Source organism: Zonotrichia albicollis, chromosome 3, assembly GCF_047830755.1.
Source record: "Zonotrichia albicollis isolate bZonAlb1 chromosome 3, bZonAlb1.hap1, whole genome shotgun sequence".
NCBI classification, from domain to species: Eukaryota; Metazoa; Chordata; class Aves; order Passeriformes; family Passerellidae; genus Zonotrichia; species Zonotrichia albicollis.
In genome coordinates this window covers 47,075,319-47,098,679 of record NC_133821.1, presented here as the reverse complement: position 1 = coordinate 47,098,679, position 23,361 = coordinate 47,075,319, and the positions used below count along the sequence as shown (strand labels likewise).

General features: G+C 36.2%; 1 protein-coding gene across 5 annotated transcripts in view; it reads right to left on the bottom strand.

Moving 5' to 3' along the window:
• BIRC6 (baculoviral IAP repeat containing 6) overlaps nucleotides 1-23,361 on the bottom strand; it is a 176,032-nt gene that overhangs the window by 88,149 nt on the left and 64,522 nt on the right. For all 5 annotated transcript variants that reach the window (XM_014266655.3, XM_014266657.3, XM_074537313.1 and 2 more), the window contains exons 31-49: nucleotides 23,175-23,308; nucleotides 20,521-20,658; nucleotides 19,634-19,761; nucleotides 19,092-19,223; nucleotides 16,941-17,156; nucleotides 16,377-16,560; nucleotides 15,840-15,995; nucleotides 15,367-15,500; nucleotides 13,635-13,788; nucleotides 12,755-12,871; nucleotides 11,684-11,838; nucleotides 10,362-10,488; nucleotides 9,394-9,504; nucleotides 7,655-7,788; nucleotides 6,579-6,706; nucleotides 4,261-4,823; nucleotides 1,165-1,340; nucleotides 532-628; nucleotides 165-359 (exon numbers count right to left, since the gene is read on the bottom strand). In XM_014266655.3, the coding sequence (XP_014122130.2) occupies nucleotides 165-359; nucleotides 532-628; nucleotides 1,165-1,340; nucleotides 4,261-4,823; nucleotides 6,579-6,706; nucleotides 7,655-7,788; nucleotides 9,394-9,504; nucleotides 10,362-10,488; nucleotides 11,684-11,838; nucleotides 12,755-12,871; nucleotides 13,635-13,788; nucleotides 15,367-15,500; nucleotides 15,840-15,995; nucleotides 16,377-16,560; nucleotides 16,941-17,156; nucleotides 19,092-19,223; nucleotides 19,634-19,761; nucleotides 20,521-20,658; nucleotides 23,175-23,308 (3,179 nt within the window). The remainder of the gene's footprint in view (nucleotides 1-164; nucleotides 360-531; nucleotides 629-1,164; nucleotides 1,341-4,260; nucleotides 4,824-6,578; nucleotides 6,707-7,654; nucleotides 7,789-9,393; nucleotides 9,505-10,361; nucleotides 10,489-11,683; nucleotides 11,839-12,754; nucleotides 12,872-13,634; nucleotides 13,789-15,366; nucleotides 15,501-15,839; nucleotides 15,996-16,376; nucleotides 16,561-16,940; nucleotides 17,157-19,091; nucleotides 19,224-19,633; nucleotides 19,762-20,520; nucleotides 20,659-23,174; nucleotides 23,309-23,361) is intronic.

Genomic DNA, 23,361 nt, shown 5'->3' with positions numbered 1-23,361 from the left:
CTCATGCCTCAACATTACCCTGAAACACCAGCAACCCTTCTCAAGAGAGGATTTAGTAGTATTGGAACATTTGACACTATTGTATTACTTTTTGCAAAGAACTTGACACACATTGAAATGACTAGTAGATAGATATTAATCTAAGAGAAAGAAGCACTACTCACCCAAAGGTGCAAAATTGTGAATTCCTTCTGCATTATCAGGCTCAGAAGCGAGCACTCTGGCTTTCAAACTGCTGTCTGTTGCTTTGGTGGGACCAGAATCCAGGAATTTCATTATAGTTGAAACCATGCTTCTTGCTGTGTTAACAATAGCTCTTGTGCTTGTTACCATGTTGTTACAGATAAGTTGAACACCACCTGTGTATAATGTGGGCACAGAGAAAAAAATACTGCTCAGGAGCACACAACAGATTCCACACAAGCAAAGGCCTGTTTGATAATACATGTTAACATATATATGTACTCTAAGTGCCAAAAAAATCTAAATCAAACTCTTTATTTGATGTGGCTAAAGAGAAGACCTTCTTACCCATATCATGGAAAGCCTTCAGGGCCTCACTTGTATCCAACACTCGTAAAATGAACCAGAGCAGTGGCTCAGATAACTGACATGTGGCAAGAGAACCCTAGAAGAAAATAAATTAAGAATTTCATGGTTTCATACAAAATTAGTACAGTAGAAATTCAAGTAACAGCTCCCAGCCTCCCCTTTTAGTAGGCAAAACTACCAGGGAAGAAATGCCACCACAGTTAATCTCTCTGCCACCATATACAATGCCATGTTCCACATGGTTCCACTCCTCACACAGGAAAAGTCTTTGGGGTATGGAAAAGCTCAAACTCAGGGTGAGCATCTTCACAGAAATATAAGTAATGAGCATTAAAATAGCCACAATAAATGTGCTTCTCACTTGCACATAATAAAATATCTGCTCCATCTTCAAGCCTTTAGTCAAAAACATTTACAGGAATGTCAAAATGTCCTTAGAGAAAACTCTTTCCCTCTACCATAGGCAACAGAGAAAGGCTTCTTAACTCCAGCACCCAAATGAAGTGAGGCTGTAAAAATGTTAACATTTCTTTTACATAGCAATATTTTAGTTATCTGACCTTACTACTGATTACAGAATCAACTACCTTGAAGCACAGCAAGGGAACTTACCTGCCTTCCCATGTACCCACAGGCCATGTAGGTAAGAATAGGCTGAAGCATCACTTGAACTGTTGTTGCTTTCTTACTAAGTGTTGTCAGGATAGTGAATAACCCATCTCCAACTGATATTGCATCTAAGCCACCATGAAAGTTCTCATGTTTAGTCAGATGTAAGCCACTTGCACCTAAACAAAAGCAGACAGTTCAAAGGTCACAAACTGAGACCTAACAAACCATTAATAGCACATTAAGAGAACTGAAGAATATTCAAATGTTTACATGGATTTTACTAAGTAAAAATGGAGCAGCTTTCAGGATCATATGACTTACAATTAGTGCTCCCAGATATGTATAAATAGGAAGACTTGACCCAGGAAGTCAGCAAATTTAAATCAAACCAGACCATAAAAATGAGTGTAATTAGTGAAGGAAACAGGGTAACAACAAGGACTGGAATCACTCCTAGCAAGAAGCAACTGACATTTAAGATCTTTTTCTGATAATAAAGTGCCCTTGTGCTGCCCAAAACCTCCCCAAATATTTAACACATATATTTCTATCAGAAATACCTCTCCTGGCATTCTGTTTGTCACTATTAAAGCTCAGGATTTATTCAGGACAATTTTCTGAATATCAATTATCAGCAATATTGACTACACATTGCTGAGATTACAGACCAGTCTTCCCATGGAAGAAACTACTTCCATAAATACAACTGTCTTACAATCATATGACTGTGATCTGGAAGAGCTGTTAAAAGTGGTCTTAGATTTAAATGTAAGACAACCACAGAATAATTCTGTCCCATTCAGAGAAACTGAAGCTGTATGAACAAATAATAATAAAAATCAAGGTGCTCAAGTGATCTTTGGAGCATGTCTTAAACCTTTTGGCAAGAGAATTGCCAGGTGTTTGGCCATTTTTAAACTGTCAAGTAAGCAAATATTGATAACCAATGCATGCAGAACAACAAATAAAGCAGTCCTACGACCCAGCCTCTGTCCAGCCAAGAAAAGTTAAATGGAATGAATGACAGAGCTGAAGTCAAGTGAGCTGGATTTGCTGTGACCTTCAGCTAAGGACAAGATAGACAGGAAGTGAACACTGCTACTGGTATGATTTTCACAGTTTGTCATTTACAAAACATAAAACCCTAATGAAACAGACACAACAGTCATAAGAGGAAAACAAGAATGGAAAATGTTTAAAATTCATGTGACAAGTGAATTACTCAGGCCCATCCTAGATCCTGACAAGCTGGCTTGCCAGATGCAGTAAATTAACACTATTAGCATAAATTTTGACATCAGAGCCACTATCTATCAGTAACATTTGCAGACATCTTGTTTACCTATCCTAGTAGTACCTTTCTATACTGCATTAGTTATTACACATTTATTACTATATGCTGGTAATTGATTTTTGGATCCTGTGTAACCCTGGCTGCAGTCTCGGAAAATGTTTTTTTGACAGAAATTGTCCAGAGAGAGCTTAATATAGTTTTTCTGAAAGGAACTAAACCCACAAATAGCTGTGTTACATCTTCCCAAAATACATGGACAGATTATTTTCAATAACCTGAATTAAAAATCCTTTGGAAGAATAATCCATTGAAGGGATCAGGTGGCCCAGAAGCCTAATTTCAATGAAACACATTTTGAAAAAACTATCTTTCCAAATTGCCCTTAAAAAATGCAAAACATCTGCCAGACAAAAATCAGTGATTTAGAAAGACAAAGTTGAGAAGAATGTCTGAATTCCACTCCAAAGAAACACACACTCAGAATAAACCACCATTCCCAGAACAAACTACTTTCAGTGATCGTAGTGTATTTGCAATATGACACCAGCTACTCGAAGTGATGGAGGAGATGCTCTCGAATTAATTTCAGGAAGGTTCCAACAGCACAATGCAGGCTTGTGAAACCCTGCCTCCTGTTTAATTTGACTACTAGAGATAACGATCTCTTCCTCAATTGCTTTCATGCTGTAATAAACCACTAGTCTAATATTCATGAGGGCTCACTGAACAAGTAACTGTTTCCTGATAATAGCACTGGTTAAATTTTCTATCTGCCTAAAAGAGGCAGCACAGAAAAGGTCAGAGCAACTTGCTTTACAGTAAGAAACTGACTGTAAAGAGAACAAAATCTTACAACTATTACACCTGAAATGGAGCGCAGGTCTTTGTCTATCCTTCTGCAAAATGCTTTGCACATGCAGAAATCCATGGTATTTCAGCCAGTGGTTTAACTTGTGGAAATAAACTCTATGCTACCATCACAAGTAAGTCACAAAGATAGGTAGTCTCTCTGAGAAAATGCACCTCAGATCAATGTCTGACAAATAGCAGCTTTGATTTCTAAGTAGCATCATCTCCCTCACTAGTTCATAGTAGGAAGATCCCACCCACAAATATATGACTGCAACTCCTAGAATATGATGTCAATGCAATTTCTGATAAAACAGAGGAAAAGTTTAGGCTCTCTATGAAAGGGACATGATTGTAATCTCTATTTTACAAAAGTGATTTAAAAAAGGAAAATCATCCAATACATAGCAAATAAAATAACGGAGGTAAGGTGTCTTGTACAAAGAAGACTCATCCTAATTCACGCATAGAGGCATTTGAGGCCACACACTGAAATACAGGAAATTCCACTTAAACATAAGAAAAAGGCTTTTCTACTTTAAGAATGATTGAACATTATAACAGGGTGCCCACAGCAGCTGTGGAGTTCCCACCCCTGAGGAATTAAAAACCCAACTGAACCAAGGTACTGAGCAACCTGCTCTCAATTGAGGTGGCTCTGAGTTTGTGCAGGAAGGCTGGACTAGACAATCTCCAGAGGTCCTTTAACATTAAGCATTCTGAGATTCAGCAAATTCAAATGTTAAACACATTCCTGTCTGGTTTCAATTACTGTATCCCACCTCCTGTTAGGGGCTTTGTTCATGCATCTGCTCCCCTTTAGCTTTTTCTCTCTTTTTTCCTGTCATTTCTGTAACACATTCTTTCACATCTACACCCAGCTTATGAGACTGGAGAAGTTTTAAACATTTCACCACCCAAGAGACCTTCCATGTTACTCAGAAAATACCTACCAATAATCATGGCCATAGCACTGCTGTTACACTGGCCAAGAGCAGACAAAATCTGGCTCATAATTTGCTGGTTGGCCAACACCAAGTCTGCCACGTATGCAGTTGATCCTTGAGTATTAGGGTTGCTTCCATTGCCATCTTTGCCTCCTGAAACCTTCTCCTCATCAGACACACTGTCTGTAGTGCTGCTTGCTACTGGAACACGGGCGCTGTATTCTCGGTTACTGGAAAGAGGCAGTTGAACTAAAATGTTTATCAGCTTTAATAAATCAAACATGAGCTGATCCCTTGTCATTTCTCCACAAACTGCTTTGGCATCCCCTGGACGGATAATGTTGGCAAAAAGGCCTCCAAAACAGGCTCGAGCACCCACAGAGCTGTCCGAGCCACTGCGAGACATCACTTTGTCCGAACATGTAATGTAATGATGCACGAGAAAGGTGATGGACTCAATCACTGCAGAAATAGTGCTGACTGACACAACTTCAAAATTCTGCTCCAGGGTGAATTCCAAGAGTTTCACTTGAGCATCCAATGGTCCCTGGCCTGTCTGGAAAGCACCCCTGAAAGAAATAAAAGAAAAAAAAAAAGGAAGAAAGAGAGATATTACAAGTTATACAGGTTTGGTTGTTTGAGTGTGGTCTTTTTCCTTGATTTTTTAAGGATTCAAAAGCACACCAGACTTCCAATAAATAAAAAAATCTAGCTTTTTCCAGAAATGCATGTTGAAGCAAAATCTAATCTTCTACCTGCATCAAGTTTCTGTAATTTTTTAATATACTGATCATTAAACACCCTGCAGAACCTACTCATGCCACCACCTTCCTGATACCACTAAGGATTAAGAGGTTAGCTTTGAAAAAGGCTAGGACTCATCTTTTGTTTTGTAATTTTGTAGGTAAACACTTGGAAGAGTCAATATACAGGCTGAACAGTCCTGTTCAGTTCTTGGTGAAAAGTTTTCTATATTTGCAAGAAAAACTCATGGAAAGCAGTCACATAATACTTCAATATCATGAGGATTACTTAGTTGCTAACAGGAAACTATGATGGATTTTTTTTTCTTCCCACTGATTAATCTTACTCGAACTTTTAAAATTAAATACAGAACAAAACAGTTTATAGAAACAGCCCTGAAAATAATATTTGGAATTTAAGTAATTTTAACAGTAAAATACTGCTTCTCTTTACAATTAATCTTATGATCAGACACAGTACAGTTCCATAATTATATGTGTTCTTAGAAATAACCATGTAAATCCCCTCCTGGTGCTTTGCTTCCATTTCATGGCATTTCACAAAAAAATTCTAACACATTTCAAAAACTACCCTTTCAGTGGTCTCATTAGCTTATTTTAAACAAATGCTGGCATGCAGACACACACTCCCAAGATTTGCTGTGAATTAATGATTTTATTGTATTATGACATGTGTCATAGAAATCACCGATCATCTATATAACTTGGTAAACACCACTCCTATAATTTAAGTTACAAAGGTAAAATCTCTTGGAGAAGGCAGAAGCCATTTTCTGTAAGATTAGAGAATAGATAACACCAGTGCCACCTACTGGGAATGCAGAACTGAGGAAGCTCATCCCTAATTATGGGAAGCCTTTGTCTGGAGATGAGCACAACATGAACACAGAAAGAAATGCTTTCTAGTGTACTTCAGACAAAGCAATTTCCAGTGCACCACTGAGACAAACTCTTGTGCCCATCAGCTTTGCCTTGAGGAAGCAGAACTGTGAAAGATGAGCCAAAACTCTTCTCTCTCCCCTGGCCAGAGGCACTTCTCTATACCAGTGAGTATCAACAGGCCCCAGGAGAGTGGGACAGAGGGTGTTTTCCACTGTCATGTGGAGAGAAAAAGAACCCACCAAAGATAAAGCAGTAAAAATGCATATTGCATAAATAGAATTATGCAATCTCACAGCTCATCCTACCATGTGAGAAAAGGCATCTGTACTATTTTCACAACCTATGAATTTCTGGAACCTTTCATTAATTCAGACCTCTCAGAATACTTTTTTTAAATAGGTAAGCTCATCAATAGTGTCCTTACTTCAGGAAACTACTTCACCAAGCTTTAAATAGAACCAGTCCAACATTTTAGTGCCTCTATTGACACTCCCTTACACAGATGTGTGTGAATTCCAGATGCACTTTTCCATGTGCCAGAAGCAGCCCAGGTCCTGCTGCAGCAAAAATGATGATTTCCGTTGACAATGGCACATACACATTTGAGTTGTGATTCACAATCACACAGATTTTAAAGAAAAGAAGGGTATGAAAGAAAAACTAACATGTAAGATTTACCTTTCTGTTGAAAGTATATGTATTAATTTCAATAAAAATTCACTGAACATCTGAGGACAAGTTGAAGAGAGGTGCACCTGTAATCGAGTAAGAAATTCTTGCATAGCTTGTGTTGCTGTTGGCCCAACCTAAAGGAAAAGACATTTTAGGAAGAATTATATACAACTAAAATGTCTTCAAGAACATTAACATCTTCTAAGAACAGGAAAGTATTGCATAGCTTAACTTGCTTTTTGAAAATTTTTACAGCATCTTTACGGAACTAATCTGCATCCATTTATATTATGTGTTTTTCTATTATTAATCACGAGACAAAAGTAAGAAATTCAGTTCTTTGTCTAAGACTTGTTTTTCAGCTTGAGACTCTCTTTTCAGTAATGCAAACTGTACTCCATACAGAATCCAATTCTGTGCTAATCTGAATGTTTTTTCACAAACTACATACTTTAATAAATATTTTAATGGCACTGTGCAGTGTTCAAGTTCTGGAAATGACTATGTATTTTCTTGAAAATTTGCTGGAAAAAACCCCCGTGGGTTTTTTTCCCGTGGAACTACCAGGTGTTTTCTGTCTCTCCAACTGAGACTCCTGGCAAATATTAGCTACAGTTAAGTTCACTTGGGCTTTTTAAAAAATATCTACTATTCATAGATATTTCAAAGATGTAAAAAGCAAGAAAACATTAATTGAAATTAGGAGAGGCAGCAGAATTCAGAAACAGGAAAGAAATGAAGTATAATTTTAAGTTCAGGAATTCTTAGCTATTAAAACTTAATCTTCATTGGCATTTTTATCCCAACCCAACAAGACTTTGGGAAGGTAACTGAATGGAACACTTCATTCACATATGGCATCCTCTCCCTGTGGCAAATCTCCTGAGAGCTGTGAAAACATAGCAGCACTACTGAGAATGTATCAACAACATGAACTTCCCTATGGCTGCTCATCAGAACCAACTAAGTCTATAACTAGAAGAAACAAGACAAGGATATAATACATTGTGAATGAAAACATTTCTGTCAAGTGTCTTGAAATCTTATTGCAAGAAGTTTCTCTTATTTTAATTGCTCATTACCTGTGGACTGTGTTGATTTGTTCCATGAGGGTTAGTGCCAGAAAGAAATTTCACTAACACATGAATAAGGTTGGGATCTGACACCAACAATTGGGCAGTACTTTCCTGAGCTCCAATGGCACTGCTTGGACCAGCTTAAAAATAAAGACATAAAAATTATGTGTGTAATCTTAAACATTAAGTGTAAATCAAGTATTTTTAGTGCAAAACCCATATATTTATTTCATGACGTGGAAATATTGTCAGCTAAATCAGGTACCAAAAACTGCTTACTCAGGACCACAATTTTGAGTTTTCCAATAAGTACAGATACAAAGTCCCAAAACCATCTAATCAGTGTTCCAAGCTTGCTAAGGCAGTATTCCTGAAAATAAAGATTAATTTTGCAGGTGCAACAGATACAGACATTTTGATTTGTCTTTTTTTGTTAGTCCAACACTTCAGTAAGGCTCTAGTGCATTTTTTAGTTTGTCAGACAGAGACCAAGTGTTCTGTTATCCTGTAAACAGTCATAGTATTTTTGTTCTTGGCACATGCAAAGACTTCTCAGAATAAAACTGTAGGGAGCTTAACAGATAAGAACTCTGAAGACTGGAATTTGAATCAAAATACACCCTTCAGTGACCAAACAAATGAGCTTTACTAAATGTGAAGCCTTACTCTTGCAATAGTAGTATACTGAATCAGTTCAAAGCCCTGAAAAAAGCACAATATGAAACACATCCTATGAAAGAGGGACAATGCTTTCTGATAAATGCAAAGTTCTCCTTTTCACGACTGGCTCAGGTGTACAACTGAACTCTGGGGGAGGTTGCAGGGACATTCACACATAGGTCTGAATGCGCTCATCCCTTCTGATAGGGGGTGACTGACTCAGGAGTTGCCAGTACATGTGCTTGTTAACTGAAGGCAGTTATTCCAGAAATCAGGCCACGATCAATTTTCAAATACTACGAATAAGAGTTAAGTCTCAGTTTGTGCATAAGTCTCTTTCATTAGCTTTTTGCTCTACTTCTTCATCTAATGGCAAAAATTTCAGCAGATTTTTGTGAGACTGAATTCTAAATAACATCACACAAAGTAAAAATTTTGCGAACAAAGTGCATCTTAAAGTCAATGACTTGAAATGGCAAATATGAAAAAAAGATTCATAGGCAATATTTAAAAACTACTTCCTTTAATTTCTATCAGCATTGTGGCAAAATCTCATTCACAGAGTGAGATTATTTCTAGTGTGTTATAGAGCAATATAGAGAATATGAGATATTTCTGGTATGCATAGGGAAATGAAATGGCTGGATTTCTATTTTAATAGATTCAGCTGCTGGGGGTTTATTTTCAGATAGCTTAATATAAGCAGTGACTGGTGCCTGCATATTTACAAAAATATCTACTCTGTCAGAAAAACTTCAATCTCATTCACAGCAACTTAATCACTCCTCTGTGCTACTTCTTCTCATACTACAAAACTAATTCCCAGAGATCATTAGCTAGTCCTAAAATGTTTTTTGGAAGACACTGATGACTTACTTATAATGACATTTTCTTTTACCATAAGAGTTTCTGTTTCCCATCGAATAAGCAATTCAAGGAGCTCACTCTTGAAAAGCCCAAAGTTAATGGAGAACAAAAGCATGCATATGACAGAAGGAATATTCTGGAAGTCTTCTGATGGAAGCAACATTCATTTGTACATCTCTAAAACTATCAACATAAGAAAACCAACCAACCAAACTTACCATTAAGCTGCATATTTGTCATGAGTGTTAGGCTGTGAAGCACAAGGCACCACGTCCGGAGTAAAGTATTAGGATACCATGCCAGAACTGACAGGAAGCTAGTTACTGAAGCTGTCAAGAAAAACAGGTTTTTCCAAGTTTTAATCTTCAAGGTATCACTATAAATTTCTAATTTTTACTGCAAGGGGCTATGCTGATTATTGTTATTAATATTGTTGTTCCTTGCATCCATTTTGTTTTGACCATTGTTGTCACTGTTCCTGCAACCACTGTTGCATTGTTGAAATTAGGAAAAGAGGCCTCCAACACTTCACAGGAACTGGCCCACAGAACTTTCTACAGTGCACAGACCCTGACATCTCAAAGAAAATGATACAAAGAAACTCGTTTCAAATGTACTCATGGAAGTCAGTGTAACAGGTTCATTATACCAGGCATTAACATTTTTAATTATCACAAGATACCACAGACTTTCTTAATTAAATAGTATAACATATTGCAAAGAAAACTAAAATTCAGCATGCCTTCATACTAGATTAGTAGTCTGATGCTCAACAGTAACAGAGATTTCCCACTCTGCTGACCTCTTTGTTAAGGGAGGGATCATAGGATGGTATAAAGGAGGCTAAATTTGTCAGAAAAATGCATACAGTTGCAGAATTCATCTCAGACTAAGAAGTGTATTTTAATGAGTCCTCTTGGGAATAATTCTGAGTTAAGAACCACAGATTTTACCATTTTATAAAAATTGAATGAATCAACTCTCTGTTACACTCTAGCAATGTGTTTCCCACTTTAAGAAGAAAACGAGACCAAGAGTTCTTTAATAAGAACATAGAAATTATCTCAACACTGATCTTATCAAAAATACTTAGTGCAATACTTTTTGCTTATTATCAAAAATTGAGTATTTAAAAAAAAAAACCAAACCAAGCATAAACTTATTTCCCAAATTTAATATCTTTTACCTTGGTTTAGGGAAACAACAGGTATTCGGTTAGCATTATAAAGGAAAATATCAGCACCACTATCTTTACTTCCAGAGGAGCTGGAATTCAGGCTTAATGTGAGCCATAGCTGCAATAGGGATTCAAGCTGAAAGAAAGGAAAAAAAACCACTATGAGAACAAACTCAGAACCCCAGAGCATCAAAATTTTAATTTTAAAGGCCTGATCTATATTCTCAGCTGCTACTATTTCACTGCACACACATACTCAGTCTCTCTTTCCCTGGATTTGAAAATTCTGCTAAACATAATATTCAAGGGAAATTCAGCCTAACTAGCAAATGCTTCTGCTATTGCTTTTGTAATTGATTTCTTCCAAATAATTTCTCTGAAGAAGTTTCTTCAAACTTGTGTTAAGAAAATGCAGCTTTACACACTGTTTGGAAATATCTTTATCATACCCCTATACCTGCACCATGTACAGGTAGGCTTACAGGTTTGCAGGGAAGCTTTTGGAATGTTATTAAACTGATAGCTTCCCAGTCAACCAAAATGATTCAAAAGGCCCATTTATCTAATGAGAAACCTCAGAGATGCTGATGCTTACTCTGAATAATTCCCCTGAGGAACATAAGTTTAGATAGTCTGAGGAAGCATCAAGGATGTTTAAACATCTCATCCAAAACAGTTTCTCATGTAAAGAACAACTGAGGGATGGAGTCAGCCATTCTATCAAAATATCAAGAGGGAGGCAGGTATCTAATTATATATATATAGCATGCACGGCATTCCTTTGTATGAATCAAGAAAAGCATTGCTAAACCAGTGACTTCTCAAAAAGCAAATTTTTACATTTGCTATTACCACACAGGATCATAGGATAATTCATATAGGAAGGCACCTTTTCAAGTTATCCAATCCAATCTGCTCAAAGAAATGCCAAAGAAGATATCAGACTTTGTCGCTTGGGGGTTTTTTCAACTGGGTTTTGAAAACCTCCACAAATTTCCATTTGTCTTTAAGTGTCACTTAGTGACATTTTTCATTAATAAGCAAACAATTATCATTCAGTGGACATACAAACTTGTTTTTAAATACGCAAACGTGTACCAGTTTTCCACTGTAACAAGCAATGCCTGCTTTTGCAAAGGCTTTCAGAGCTTTGTTTATTACATTGTTGTAATTTGTCTATTACAGTAATGTTGTCCATGACATATTCATAAGCAATAAAGCACATAACCTAACAGATTACTTGAATCCTAAGTAGCAAGAAGTAGTGGCAAACAACTCTCAAATTTAGAGAAAAAATACTATCAGAACATTTAAAATTCAAAATTCTCTACCTGAACATGGTGGACTTGCAGCATGGAAAAGAGTTTGTTGAAGCATGCACTCAGCATAGGTATAGATGACAACTGCACAATCAGCTGGGCATTTTGGTTAGCAGCATGTAATCCCCTCAGCAAGGAATCATCTGTGCCACTGGGAGACTGTGTCACTGGAAAACAAAACAGGGCACCATCCCCCCATGAATTACTCTGAAAAGTTGCTACAAGTCATTTCATAACTATCTCCTGCATTTTGTACTTAAGTGAAAGACACTTTTTTATAATTTAGAAGAACATCTTCAACATAGTGTTCAGTTGGACTACTGACTGCCATAGCAGTGGCATACTTGAATATCAAACATTTCCATCTTCACAAAAACTGTTTGGAACTGAGTCCACACAAATACATTTTCACAGCTATTGCACCAGTGCCCTGGTAAGACAAACAATGGGAACATCTCTTTTATCCATTACAGTGCAACTGTTGCAGACAATAATGAACTTCCAGAGAATAAACTCTCAAGATATCACTAAACCTACTCCATCACTAGACACTTAGCTAATGACTGCATGTATATTGAAGTACCCAGAGGGCTACAAAAAAACACATTTTAACAAGATGGGCAGCACAACTCACTGAAAAAAGGTTCAAAAGTAAAACACTCTGAGTGTTTTTGTAACATAAAGTTCACTGAACAGCTGAGTTCAAAACTGTATTGAAGTGTTTTCACTTTCATCACGTAGTAAGTCTAACTGTAAAATGCAAAGAGCTTTCAAACATCAAGAATGAAGCTTCACACAGGAGGTTAATGTTTGCTTGCACCTAGACCTAAAACTGAAAATTTTCCCTTCTTTGTAGCATAATCCACATGCATAATTGACTGTTTCACAAAATGTCTTAAATACAGGCATGTAAGTTAATCAAAAATCTGAATAAAGAGCAATCTCTTAAGTTCAGCCTAATAAGAAAATGCAAGCAAAATGTAACTTTTTCCCAGCTACTAAGTGACTACAGAAAACATTACTACAAACTTCAAAGCATCATGATCATTATGGGAAGAGAATGATTTGACAACATGTAGTTACATGTAGGAGATGTGTTTGTTAATGCTTGTAGAATGGAATCGGCCTCCAGTGTGGACATCATTTTCAGCATCAGCTCAGCCTGCTGCTCAAGTCCAACTTCTAGACGTGCATCTAAAGCTACAGAAGGCAACAAAAAATGTAAAACTGAGTATATCAAGGACATACATAATTACAGAATCATACAATATAGTGAATTGGAAGGGACCCACAAGGATCCAACCCCTAAGAGAATGGCCCATATGGGCATTGGACCCACAACCTCAGTGTTATCAGCAACATGCTCTGAACAACTGAGCTCATCTCACCTTTGCTCCTCTAACTTTCGATAACACACTTACAAACCTGAAATATGTAATTATTAAAATATTGTATTTCTGTGAAACAGATCCAAATTTCTTTCCACACTTACTTTACTATCACACATGACAATCTGCGTATGTTCAAGTCATTTCTTCCTAAGGCAACAGCTCTCAAACAAGAACCAAAAAGCTGTTTTTTCCCAATGTGGCAAAAGAAAAAGTTATCACCCATTTCAGTAGTACTCCTACAAATGAAACAAGTGTGCCACTTCACTCCTTTGGGGTAGAGCCAAATACAAAAGAGCTTCCAAAATTTCCTGAGAAAATAGAAATGATTTAAAACTGCCTATAAGTACATGCCAAAATGCTAGAAAATAAGATTTTCTGCTATGTTGGGCTTTTTTAAATGTAAGTTTTACATTATATTCTCTCAGTTACTACAGGAAAAAAAAAGCATATATAAAATGTAATTATTTTATCTTAAAATACAGAGATAATGCTAAAATAATTTCTTGTCCTAAGGTGTCAAATACAGTATTACAGAAAAGAGACCATGAACAGAACTTCAATTCATTGCTTACCTTGAGAGACTGATATGCTGACAGTCTGTGATCCATTTTTCTCTGTAGTTACAGGTGGTTTTGCAACTGGAATTCCAACACCCCCAATGTAAGGATTGTAATTGTAGGTGCCATATTCAGCACCCCAGTAATCGTACCAGGTGCTGCTTATAGGCTTAAAAAATAAACAAAAAACAAAGGAAAAACAATAAATAGCAAGTCTTTAGACTGCCAAAGCTTTTCACAACTGACAACAAATGTGGAAGTTAAAAAAAATTAAAACCAGAAGATTGGTTCTGATAGCTTTAGAAAATTGTTTCAATCCTTACTGTGGTATAAGCTAGTGAATCTTTAGTGATTATCAAAATCCAGCAGTGTAGTTATCTGCCTCAAAGATTCAAGAAGACAATTTGAAAATGGCAACATCAGTTTTTCTTCTCACATTTATACCATACTGTAAATTTGGAAGTAGAGCATTGCACAGATGTTTTGAGGGGGTATTTATCATGACAGACTATTATACTATACTATTAACTGTATTAATTAAGTATCTTGAAGCCTCAGTGAGGCTCAGGGGCTATTTGCACTGGGCTCTGAAAAAGAAACAGCTGAGTCATCTCTACTTGTGTCATAATTTAAGACACTAACAAAGCACATGGACACAAGGAAAAAAGTAATGTAACACTGTATAAAGGTAATTTGCATAAGCCGCCCTTTTTAATGGTGAGATCCAAGGGCAACTATTATTTTTGAGACAAGGAAGCAAATATTAAGAAGGATGAAGAATCAAGAAGTTTTATGGCGATTTTTTGGTAGACATCAAAGCAGGTAATAAGACAATAAAGATATCTTGGATGAAGCTGACTAAAGAGTACTACCACATGACATGACAGGAGAATAAAGAATGCAGGAAACATCAGTAACACAGAAATTCAGCAGTAAGTGTAATTTTGGGTGGTAGAATGAAATTTAAAGAAAAAAATGTTTACATGATAGGTAATGGGTGGAAGGACATATGAGGGAATACAGAAAAAAGAATTCAGTGTTTTCTGAGCAAGTGGTGAGGCAGATAATTTAGGTTAATTCAAATGAGAGGTTCAAGTCAATAGTGAGAGGCTAGAGAAACGCCAAATGTTATCCTTCTTAACAGAGAAAACACTCAATATTTCATTATGAACAGCGTGTTTCTTTGAAGTCTAAATATTTTTGGTTTTTCATAGACATTGAGAACATTGTAATTGTACAACATATGTATATTTAGCCTTAATTTAAAGTATAAAAGTACTTAGTAATTTTCTTGTTCCCCAGTGAAGTAAATTTGGAAGTGAGTTGCTTCTCTTCATAGTCTGAAGCCAATCTGAACACAAGCTACTGTTGGCCTCCTTTTTTAAATACAATACTAACAACATAAACTCATCTTAAGATCAGTCACAGAAATGGTGCTCTGTTCTTATAAAAAGAACAAGACTAGATCTTGTTTTTCCATTATGCTTTTGTTGTTTTCAACACGTGCTAACGTAAGAGTAAACTCAAAACCTCTTGTTTCCACAAGTATCTTCATGCAAAGGTAAAATATTTTGTGGTCAGCTGAGAAGTGAATATTTGCATTCTTTCCTGTCATTCCACATTAAACATCACAAAAAACTAGTAGCAGGTTTAAGATAACAAGTACCACTACTGAAGAAGTGTGAGAGAGTAAGGATTTTTCTATCTCACATGTAAAGGTTATCTTGAAAATTTAGGTGTGACATACCTTGAAGACTTTGGCTGCAAGGGGATCTTTTTCCAAATCAATATCCAAAGGATCAATATCAACTTCCATCAGGTCTTGCAGTAATTCAAGATCAATGTCCTTATCTTTTTCCAATGATGACAAGGGTGGAGCACCTTGAATCATTAAAGGAATGTTAACATTAGCAAGTTAAAATTATACAACAACGATGCATAATACACTAAACAGATAATTTTAACCTTTTTACTATTAAGACTTTGTGGCAAAAGATAAAATATGCAATCAAGTTGCCTTTTTAAAAAGATTATGAAAAATAACCATTTTTTACTTGCCAGATGTAAAACTAACTTAATTAATTACTCAATCTGCTTATATTATCCAAAATTATTTATACCATCACCAAAAAGTCTTTTACTGATACCTTGATAGATGAGTAAAATTGTTTTTTACTCTTTTCAATAAATACGCATATACAGAATTATGGAATAATTTACCTGTAATGTCATGTGTCAAAGGCTCATCTATGGTTTCCACTAACTGAACTGTGGCCTGCTGGAGAGAGTCATCAGAATCTCCAGCTGAAGCTCCAGCATCTTCTCCCAAAGCACTTTCTTCCATAGCTTCAGCTGCTATAGGTGCCAACAACTCTCCTAGGTATTAAATGAAGCAGACAACTTCATTTCAAACTTTATTCCCTATACAAATTAACATCCCAGTGTCTACGCCAATGTCATTCTTTTCATGTAACTCCAAATCCTCTGGGGACTTATTTCTTCAGGGGGACATGCTCTGAATTATTTTCAAATAATGAGGGTCACATAAAAATGAACTTTTCAACGTACAAGTCATTCTAATTGCAATTTTAAATTACATTTTTACACGCTAACCTAAATGTTATGATTTTTTGGGTTTTTAAAATCATTTAGACTGTGTCAGCAGATTAACATAGTGATAAACTCCTCCCCAAAATACTAAAGGAAGAAAGATTCAAGTGCAAGATACCTTCTAAAGAATATGATCTTAAAACAAACCTGCTAGAATGTCCTGCAGCATACAAGTCAGTGAATACTGAGCCCATGCTCCTCCCCAAGAGATGTCTCCTCTGTTAAAGTCAGTTCCAACAAGAAGCAGCAATAATCTTTCTAATTGAGTCTCATTTACAATCTCACATAAATGAATTGTTGGTCTTGTAGCATTTGCAATTCTAGCAAGAACCTATTAAAATAAGAAAGATAAATATATGCCTATTCATAGCTGACCCTATGAAAGTATACAATAATTTTATTTTCTATGATTATTAGATTTTGCTTATAAATAAATCAGGTATTTTTACCAGCTCATACTTTAGAAGTTTACAAGTGTAAATACATGGATACATTTTTTTTAAAGTTAGTTTTTCCATGCAATTTCGAAGCCACAATATTGTAAGTCACACAAAATGTGACAGATCAGAAAAACTACTTCACCAGAAATGAGTAGCCATTTTAGTGCTGCAGTTAATTCTTACCATCAAACAAGCAAAAATGCAGCAACAGAAAACTAATGTAATGTGGTTGCTACTGCAGCTACATAGTGATGTTCCATATTATGTTTACCTTACAAACAAAAAGAAGTAAATCTGCATGACAAGTAAAGTCCATGGACAAGAGAAAGAGTGCCAGCTTTTGCACTACAGAAATGCAGCGCTCATGTGCCAGTGTAAAGGGAAGTGGTTCAATTTCTGGAGTTTCCTTGGCTGTTGATACTTCTGTATCTAAGGAAGAACGAGGCCATTCTGCAGTTCGACGCAGGCGTATTAAGTCCTTGAAGTGCTGCAGAAATTAAATTTGAAACAACAGTTACAGTTTAAAACTGACCTCTAAATCCTTTCCCAATGAAGCAGTGTGGCAGCAATAACAGAGACCGTGGAACTCCTTAAAGAAATAGAAGGAAGTCTAAAAATATATGAGAATCTGGAATGGAATGAAGGCTTTATTGGCAGAAATTTGTTTTGGTAGCATGTTATCTCAGATGACAAACTCAATCAAATTCAGTTCTGCAAAAGTGCAAATTAAGCCTTATGTATACTATAACACATATTGAAAATACATATTTTCAAAGTTTCTTGCATATTTCCACACATGTACGTAAAACTACAGTTACCATAAAGCAAACTGCATATAAAAATAGCAAGGAAATTTACTTTTACAAGAACACTGACTTTTCAGTTCTTCACATTTGATAAATCATCAGGAATTTCTAAATTTCTTAATACTGCCATGGTACAAAGTATGCATCATTCATACCACAAATTGAACTAGTTTGATTTTTGATAATGGCTCTGAACTAAAATCTTTCTGACAGAGGGCCTATATGCAATGGAGAAAAGAAGGTGCTGTTATTAATCCTCTCATCTACCAAGGGCATTTATTTAGCAGCTCAGCTCATTGTATCACTACACTAGCAATCACTAGATAATACAATTTCCTCTTACAATCTCACTTAAGCAGTAGCTACTGAAGTAAACCAAAGAAAGAGCTATTTAGTAAGACAAAGGTTTCACTTTCTCCTAAATGCAGTACATGTCTCACATCACTCACAGCTTGTCATAACTACAAGTGATTAGTAGGCAAAATAGCAAAACACACATAAAATGCAACTTTTCAAGGGTCCAGTGACACCTTAACTACAAGAAGAAATATCTTTTGTTCAACACTTTTTTTAACGCAACATGGCTAATATCAAGTGAGACTTAAACCAGCTGGACAGCACAGTTCAGCCAGTAACTCATTTAAAGGCGTCTCAAGGGGCCACCAGTGGAGTAGCACCCTTGGTATAACCTGCTGGAATAAAGCAGAAGATAGTGCAGGAAAGAACAGCTCATGACAAGCACAGTTAGTGAAAACTTAGGGCTTTATGCCAGTGATTTTTTTTTTCATAATTACTAGAAATTTTAAGATTCTTTTTAGATTGCCTGTAAGGTCCAACATCATATAATCTCCTTCCACAGACTTATTTTCAGGCATCTTAACAGACATGAATACTTCTTGAACTAGGGAGTAAATATTTCAAGAGAAATATTTCTCTCAAAATATTGATATTTCAAGAGAAATATCACCTAAGTTTTGTAGCTAGTAAGATTTACACATTTTTTGTGTTCCCTGCAAAGTCCACATTGTCATTGTCTGAAATCTCTAAATTTCACTATCTCCTGTCAAAGCCAAAACAATTCTTTAACTACATCATCAACTCTCAATATCTGGGGCCTATTGCAAGATGCCACAACTGAAGTGGTGGGTACCTTCAGGAAGCTAAAGAGCTTATGACAAACTTCAAAAATAATTCTCAAAAGTCATATTTATTAGTTCGGGAAGACAGACATTGCCATGATTATTTTCAATTACCCAACCAGGAAAGCATCTAGAAGAGCATCATGCACAACAGCTACCCATAAAAAGTCCTATTTTATCTCTCTATTGCTGTATGTTATCCAAAGTTTAATGACATGACTGACATCCCTGAAGCTACAAATTTATTAGTATTTTTGGCCATGACTACCTAAAAGAATCCTGTAGAACAATAAACTATTTTTCACAGAGCAATAAATTTCCGGGTGGCTGCTTTTTTTCAGTATTAGAATATACTTGATAGCAGCCATGATGAAACAACTTTTGGAATAAGGTCAAAGTAAGACAAAAATGACTTTGCAGGAACAGGTCTTTTCACATAAAGGACAAGAAGTCAGTTACAGTTTCAGAGCATCATACCTTTGAAGTAGCCTGCTTTAGTTTTGCCTGTTCTACTAAAAGTTTGTATGATGATCCTTTGTTGCTTTGTATTTTCTCTTTTTCCATCTGTTCCACCAAAGCCTTCTGTTTTGCTTTTAATAAGTTAAGTTGCTAAAAGAAAATGTTAATAGGAATAAATGAAAATTTAAGCAATAAGATGTTAAAAGGATCAGTATGTTCACATGATAGCAATCTTCAGTTCAAACTGTAACTTGAGATTTTAAAATACTTTTAAATCACAGCTTAGGTGCTTGTACTCAGATTTATGTAGAAAGTACATTATATTTATTGTCCCATAGAGTACAACAGTACACTCCAACATTTGTTTTTCTAGCAGATCCCTTGCCCCATGGTTTTAGATGAATGTCAAAGAAGTTAGGCAGCCTTTAGCTACAGAATCAGACCTATGCCAAAGCAAGGCTGAATGAGTCCCAATGCCAAAGCTGCTGTTTCAAGAAATGAGATATCCTATAAATGAGACACACTTCTGTGAAAATGGCCACTGCCATGCAGGAAGTCACCTGTTTATGATGCACGAGCTGCTTCCTGATCTTTCGGGAATACAGTCTGTCGAGGCTACTGTTGCCTTTAGTAGATCTGCTCAGACTCTGAGTGTGAAGGCTATTGTTTATAAAACTCCACTGGTTTCCTAATGGAAATAAAATTTTAAAAATTAATCCATCTTATGAAACCTCATTTAACTTGATGTTTCAATGGTTAGCATCTCCATATATTAAGTACTAAAGAAACAAGCTAAACTGAATTCTTGGCATTATTCAACTGCCTCCACTCATAGTAATATTTCTGTGTGATATTAAAATGCAGAGGTACCATCTTTTTTACATTATTCTTAGAACATATAAGCAGGCAAGGAACTCGTCCTAAGTAAGTATAGTAAAACATCTTCATAACGTAAAAGCTTTATTTTAAATTTTAGAAAAGATATTAGAAGAAAAGCACAGCTAATCAAAGTAATAATAATAACAATGATGATAATGATGACGACAACAACAATATATAGTACATATTATTATTGCTACTACTATTATTATGAAATAAATGAAACCCAGACAAAAGCCAATTTAAAAATAGTGGATATAAATACCAAAACATTTACACCAAGTGTCTCAAAGATGGTGCATGTTCAATTGTAAAGTCCCAGTCATAGGGTAATATACAGACATTTCACAAATTAAAATCAATCCTGCATTTTTCACTTGAAAAAATGAAAGTGATTACATTTATAAGGAGATGTAGATGTAAATAAGTAGACAAGAAGGAAAAAAAGATCACAACATGCATTCTTAAAATCTCTTTTTTCAAGTGAATAAAAAATGAATCTCAGTTATTTGAACACCTCCCAGAACAATATTCATAGAATGAACTTTTGATAATAAAGATGATGTACCTGTCAAAAAGCGTTCCCTCTCTTTTCCATTCAGAGGTTTCTTGGCTGTGGCTGCTTCGTCTTCAACAGTAGCTACATAATCCAGTAGTCTAGACACCAGCATTACAACCCAACTGATCATGGGAATATCTAAAACTCCTTCAAAATAAACACATTTCAGTGCTTTAATAAATTTCTAAAGACATAAACATCACATATTTCACATCACTAGGCCACAAAGACTCCACTCCCCTCTTGTTTTTTAAAAGGAGAGTTAGAGCTTAGAGCACTCATAAATGAGGAAAGAAATCAGTATAAAACTTAGGTGCAAACGAAAATGTCACAGTTCCCTTAGTCTGGTTAAGTCGGATGTCAAAAGCTTTACCTCAACTGTTCAAGCTAAAAATTAAGCAGCATTTTTATTAAAAAAGAGTCAAAAATTTAATGTCTAAATTTCCTCAATACCAAATGCATAATGACAGCTGCTTGCATTAAAGTACATGAAGTAGATATCTCAAATTCTACAGTAGGTAACTCCTCCATCAAGCAGGGCTCCAATAAGATAGTTATAACCACGCACACTGATACCTCCATCTTGACTTCTCCATGAGTGCATTTCATGTAGCTATACTAGTAAGTTGCAAGAAAGCCAAGAATGACTTCAGACTAGATGAATGACACTGGTGGCACCAAAGACTGGCTAATGCCTATTTCAGTCTCACACTTTAAATGCTGTGTTTTTGTACAGGCAGAAAGGGAAAAAAAACCTATCTTGCACATCATGCAAGAAAAATCTTTGTGCTCATGGAACTCCTAATAAACAGTTCCAAAGTGAACTCATGACTGCTCAACAAAACCAGAAACAAATAATATGTAATAATATGCAAATAGTGACCACTTAATTACAGTAATTATGCAAATGGAATAATTCTACCATGTCAATATAGCAAAGACATCAGCATGAGAGGTTACACCCACATTTTCGTATCAGTGCACTGTGCTGAGCCACATTTAACTACACTGTGCTTTTCATGCACTGACCTCAAAAAAGCTGCAATTAATTCCAACTATTATTAAATGCAGATCAAACAAGAAAACCAAGGCACAGAAATGATCCATCCAAAATCACATGTAGCTGCTGGCATCCAAGCATTAGGATGCAGCCTGACATGTTAACTGCAGCTTCCTGAGCACACTCTGACAGAAGGCAGCCCATCCCCATCCCATGGAGGCAGAGGAAAGACCCCAACAGGTCCATAACAGGACCTGGACTGGAACCACAGACTAAATTGCAAGAACAGAAATGAGGCGCATTGGTGACTGCTACACACCTTTTTGGTTGGCAGAATAAAAAGAAAGAACCCTGCTGCAGAGTGAAGTACATACCTTTTCATACTTCTGTTAGAACAAGACCATTTATTTTCCATTTATCTCACAAAAAAAAAAAATTCTCAGCTTCTCTCCCTCCCTCCCTCCAAATGCCTTTTGCTTATTCCTTTTTTCCTCTTCCAGTCTCAAAGTTTACAACTTCTCTCCACCCCTAACACTCACCTCTCGTTCTGATTTTCCTTTGCTTTTTCACTTTTTCCCCAGTAAGTATTCACCCCTTTGACCCTGATTTATGTGTGACAGTTCTCAAATAGGAATTTCTTCTGCCATACCTGATGCTTCCACCACACATAATATTGCCCTAGTACTCACCTGTACTGTCCAGGAGGAAGAAAGCTGGAAGACCAGCAAATAAAGCTCTGAAGTATCAGTTACTTCTGCTTCCTAAAGTCCTCCATGAGGACAACTAGTAAGGCAAGAGCTATGAAAGGAATTGGAAGCTGTGGGGAGAGTGCAAACAGAGGTAGAGGAGATGTAAGCTTGGGTTTGCCTCAAACTAGTTAGAGACTACAGCAGGATATGGCCCCGATAGAGAAAGCACATGGCAGATCAGTGGGAAGCAATAGGACAGCTTCTGACACCAGCTGTAGGTCTGTAAGGACAGAGTCTCAGCTGGCACTTTACAGACCTCACAAGGCTAAGGATTTTAAACAACTGATCTTCTGTAATGCTTTGCTACCTGTACATAATAAATGAAGTAGCCTAGGGTGTGATGTTTTCAAAAATAAAAATTTACGTCAACGTCGGGGTAGTTAAGAGAACACTCAAAGAAAATCAAGTTCGAAGGATATAATTTCAGTAAATTTTTAGGATCAAAAAAAATATAAATTCCTCGTAATTACAAAAAGCCCCACAAAAACAAACTGTGCAGTCTGCAGAAACCACACAGATACACTTAAACTTGTTTTCGTATCTGTTTCACCTCAAAAACTTGAAAGTTAGAAAGGATCTCATGAGCAAAAAGGTGCATTTATCTCCAAACCATTAAATTGCAAACTCATTCACTAGAGCTGCCTATACTTTGAATGTTCCCCCCACTCTGCCCAAGCTTCCTAGCTGAAATACAAATAATCAAACAGATTTTGCTCAGTTTTAATGGGGTGGGGGAAGGAATCTCTTTTAGCACCTAAAGAACAAGAAGATTAATCACATTTTAAAAGACAACTGTATTTTAGAAATATAGTAAACAAGCAATTTCTTCTTCTAATACACCAAAAATTGTGAGTTAGTCTCAATTTTCCAGTTTATAATGAATATGAAAATAATCTCCCAAATTAGAAGGCTACCTTCAGTTCTTCTGTGCACAGGTAAATGTGGTTGCAGTGGTGACAGCAGGTTATCCAGGAGATTAAGTAGACTTTCTAAAACACCGCTGTTGCTAAGCGATCTTTGGCCAATGCAAGAAAGCAACATGAAGACCCTAAAAATAAAATTTACATATTTAAGATTTTATTTGTTTTTCAGAATCCATAA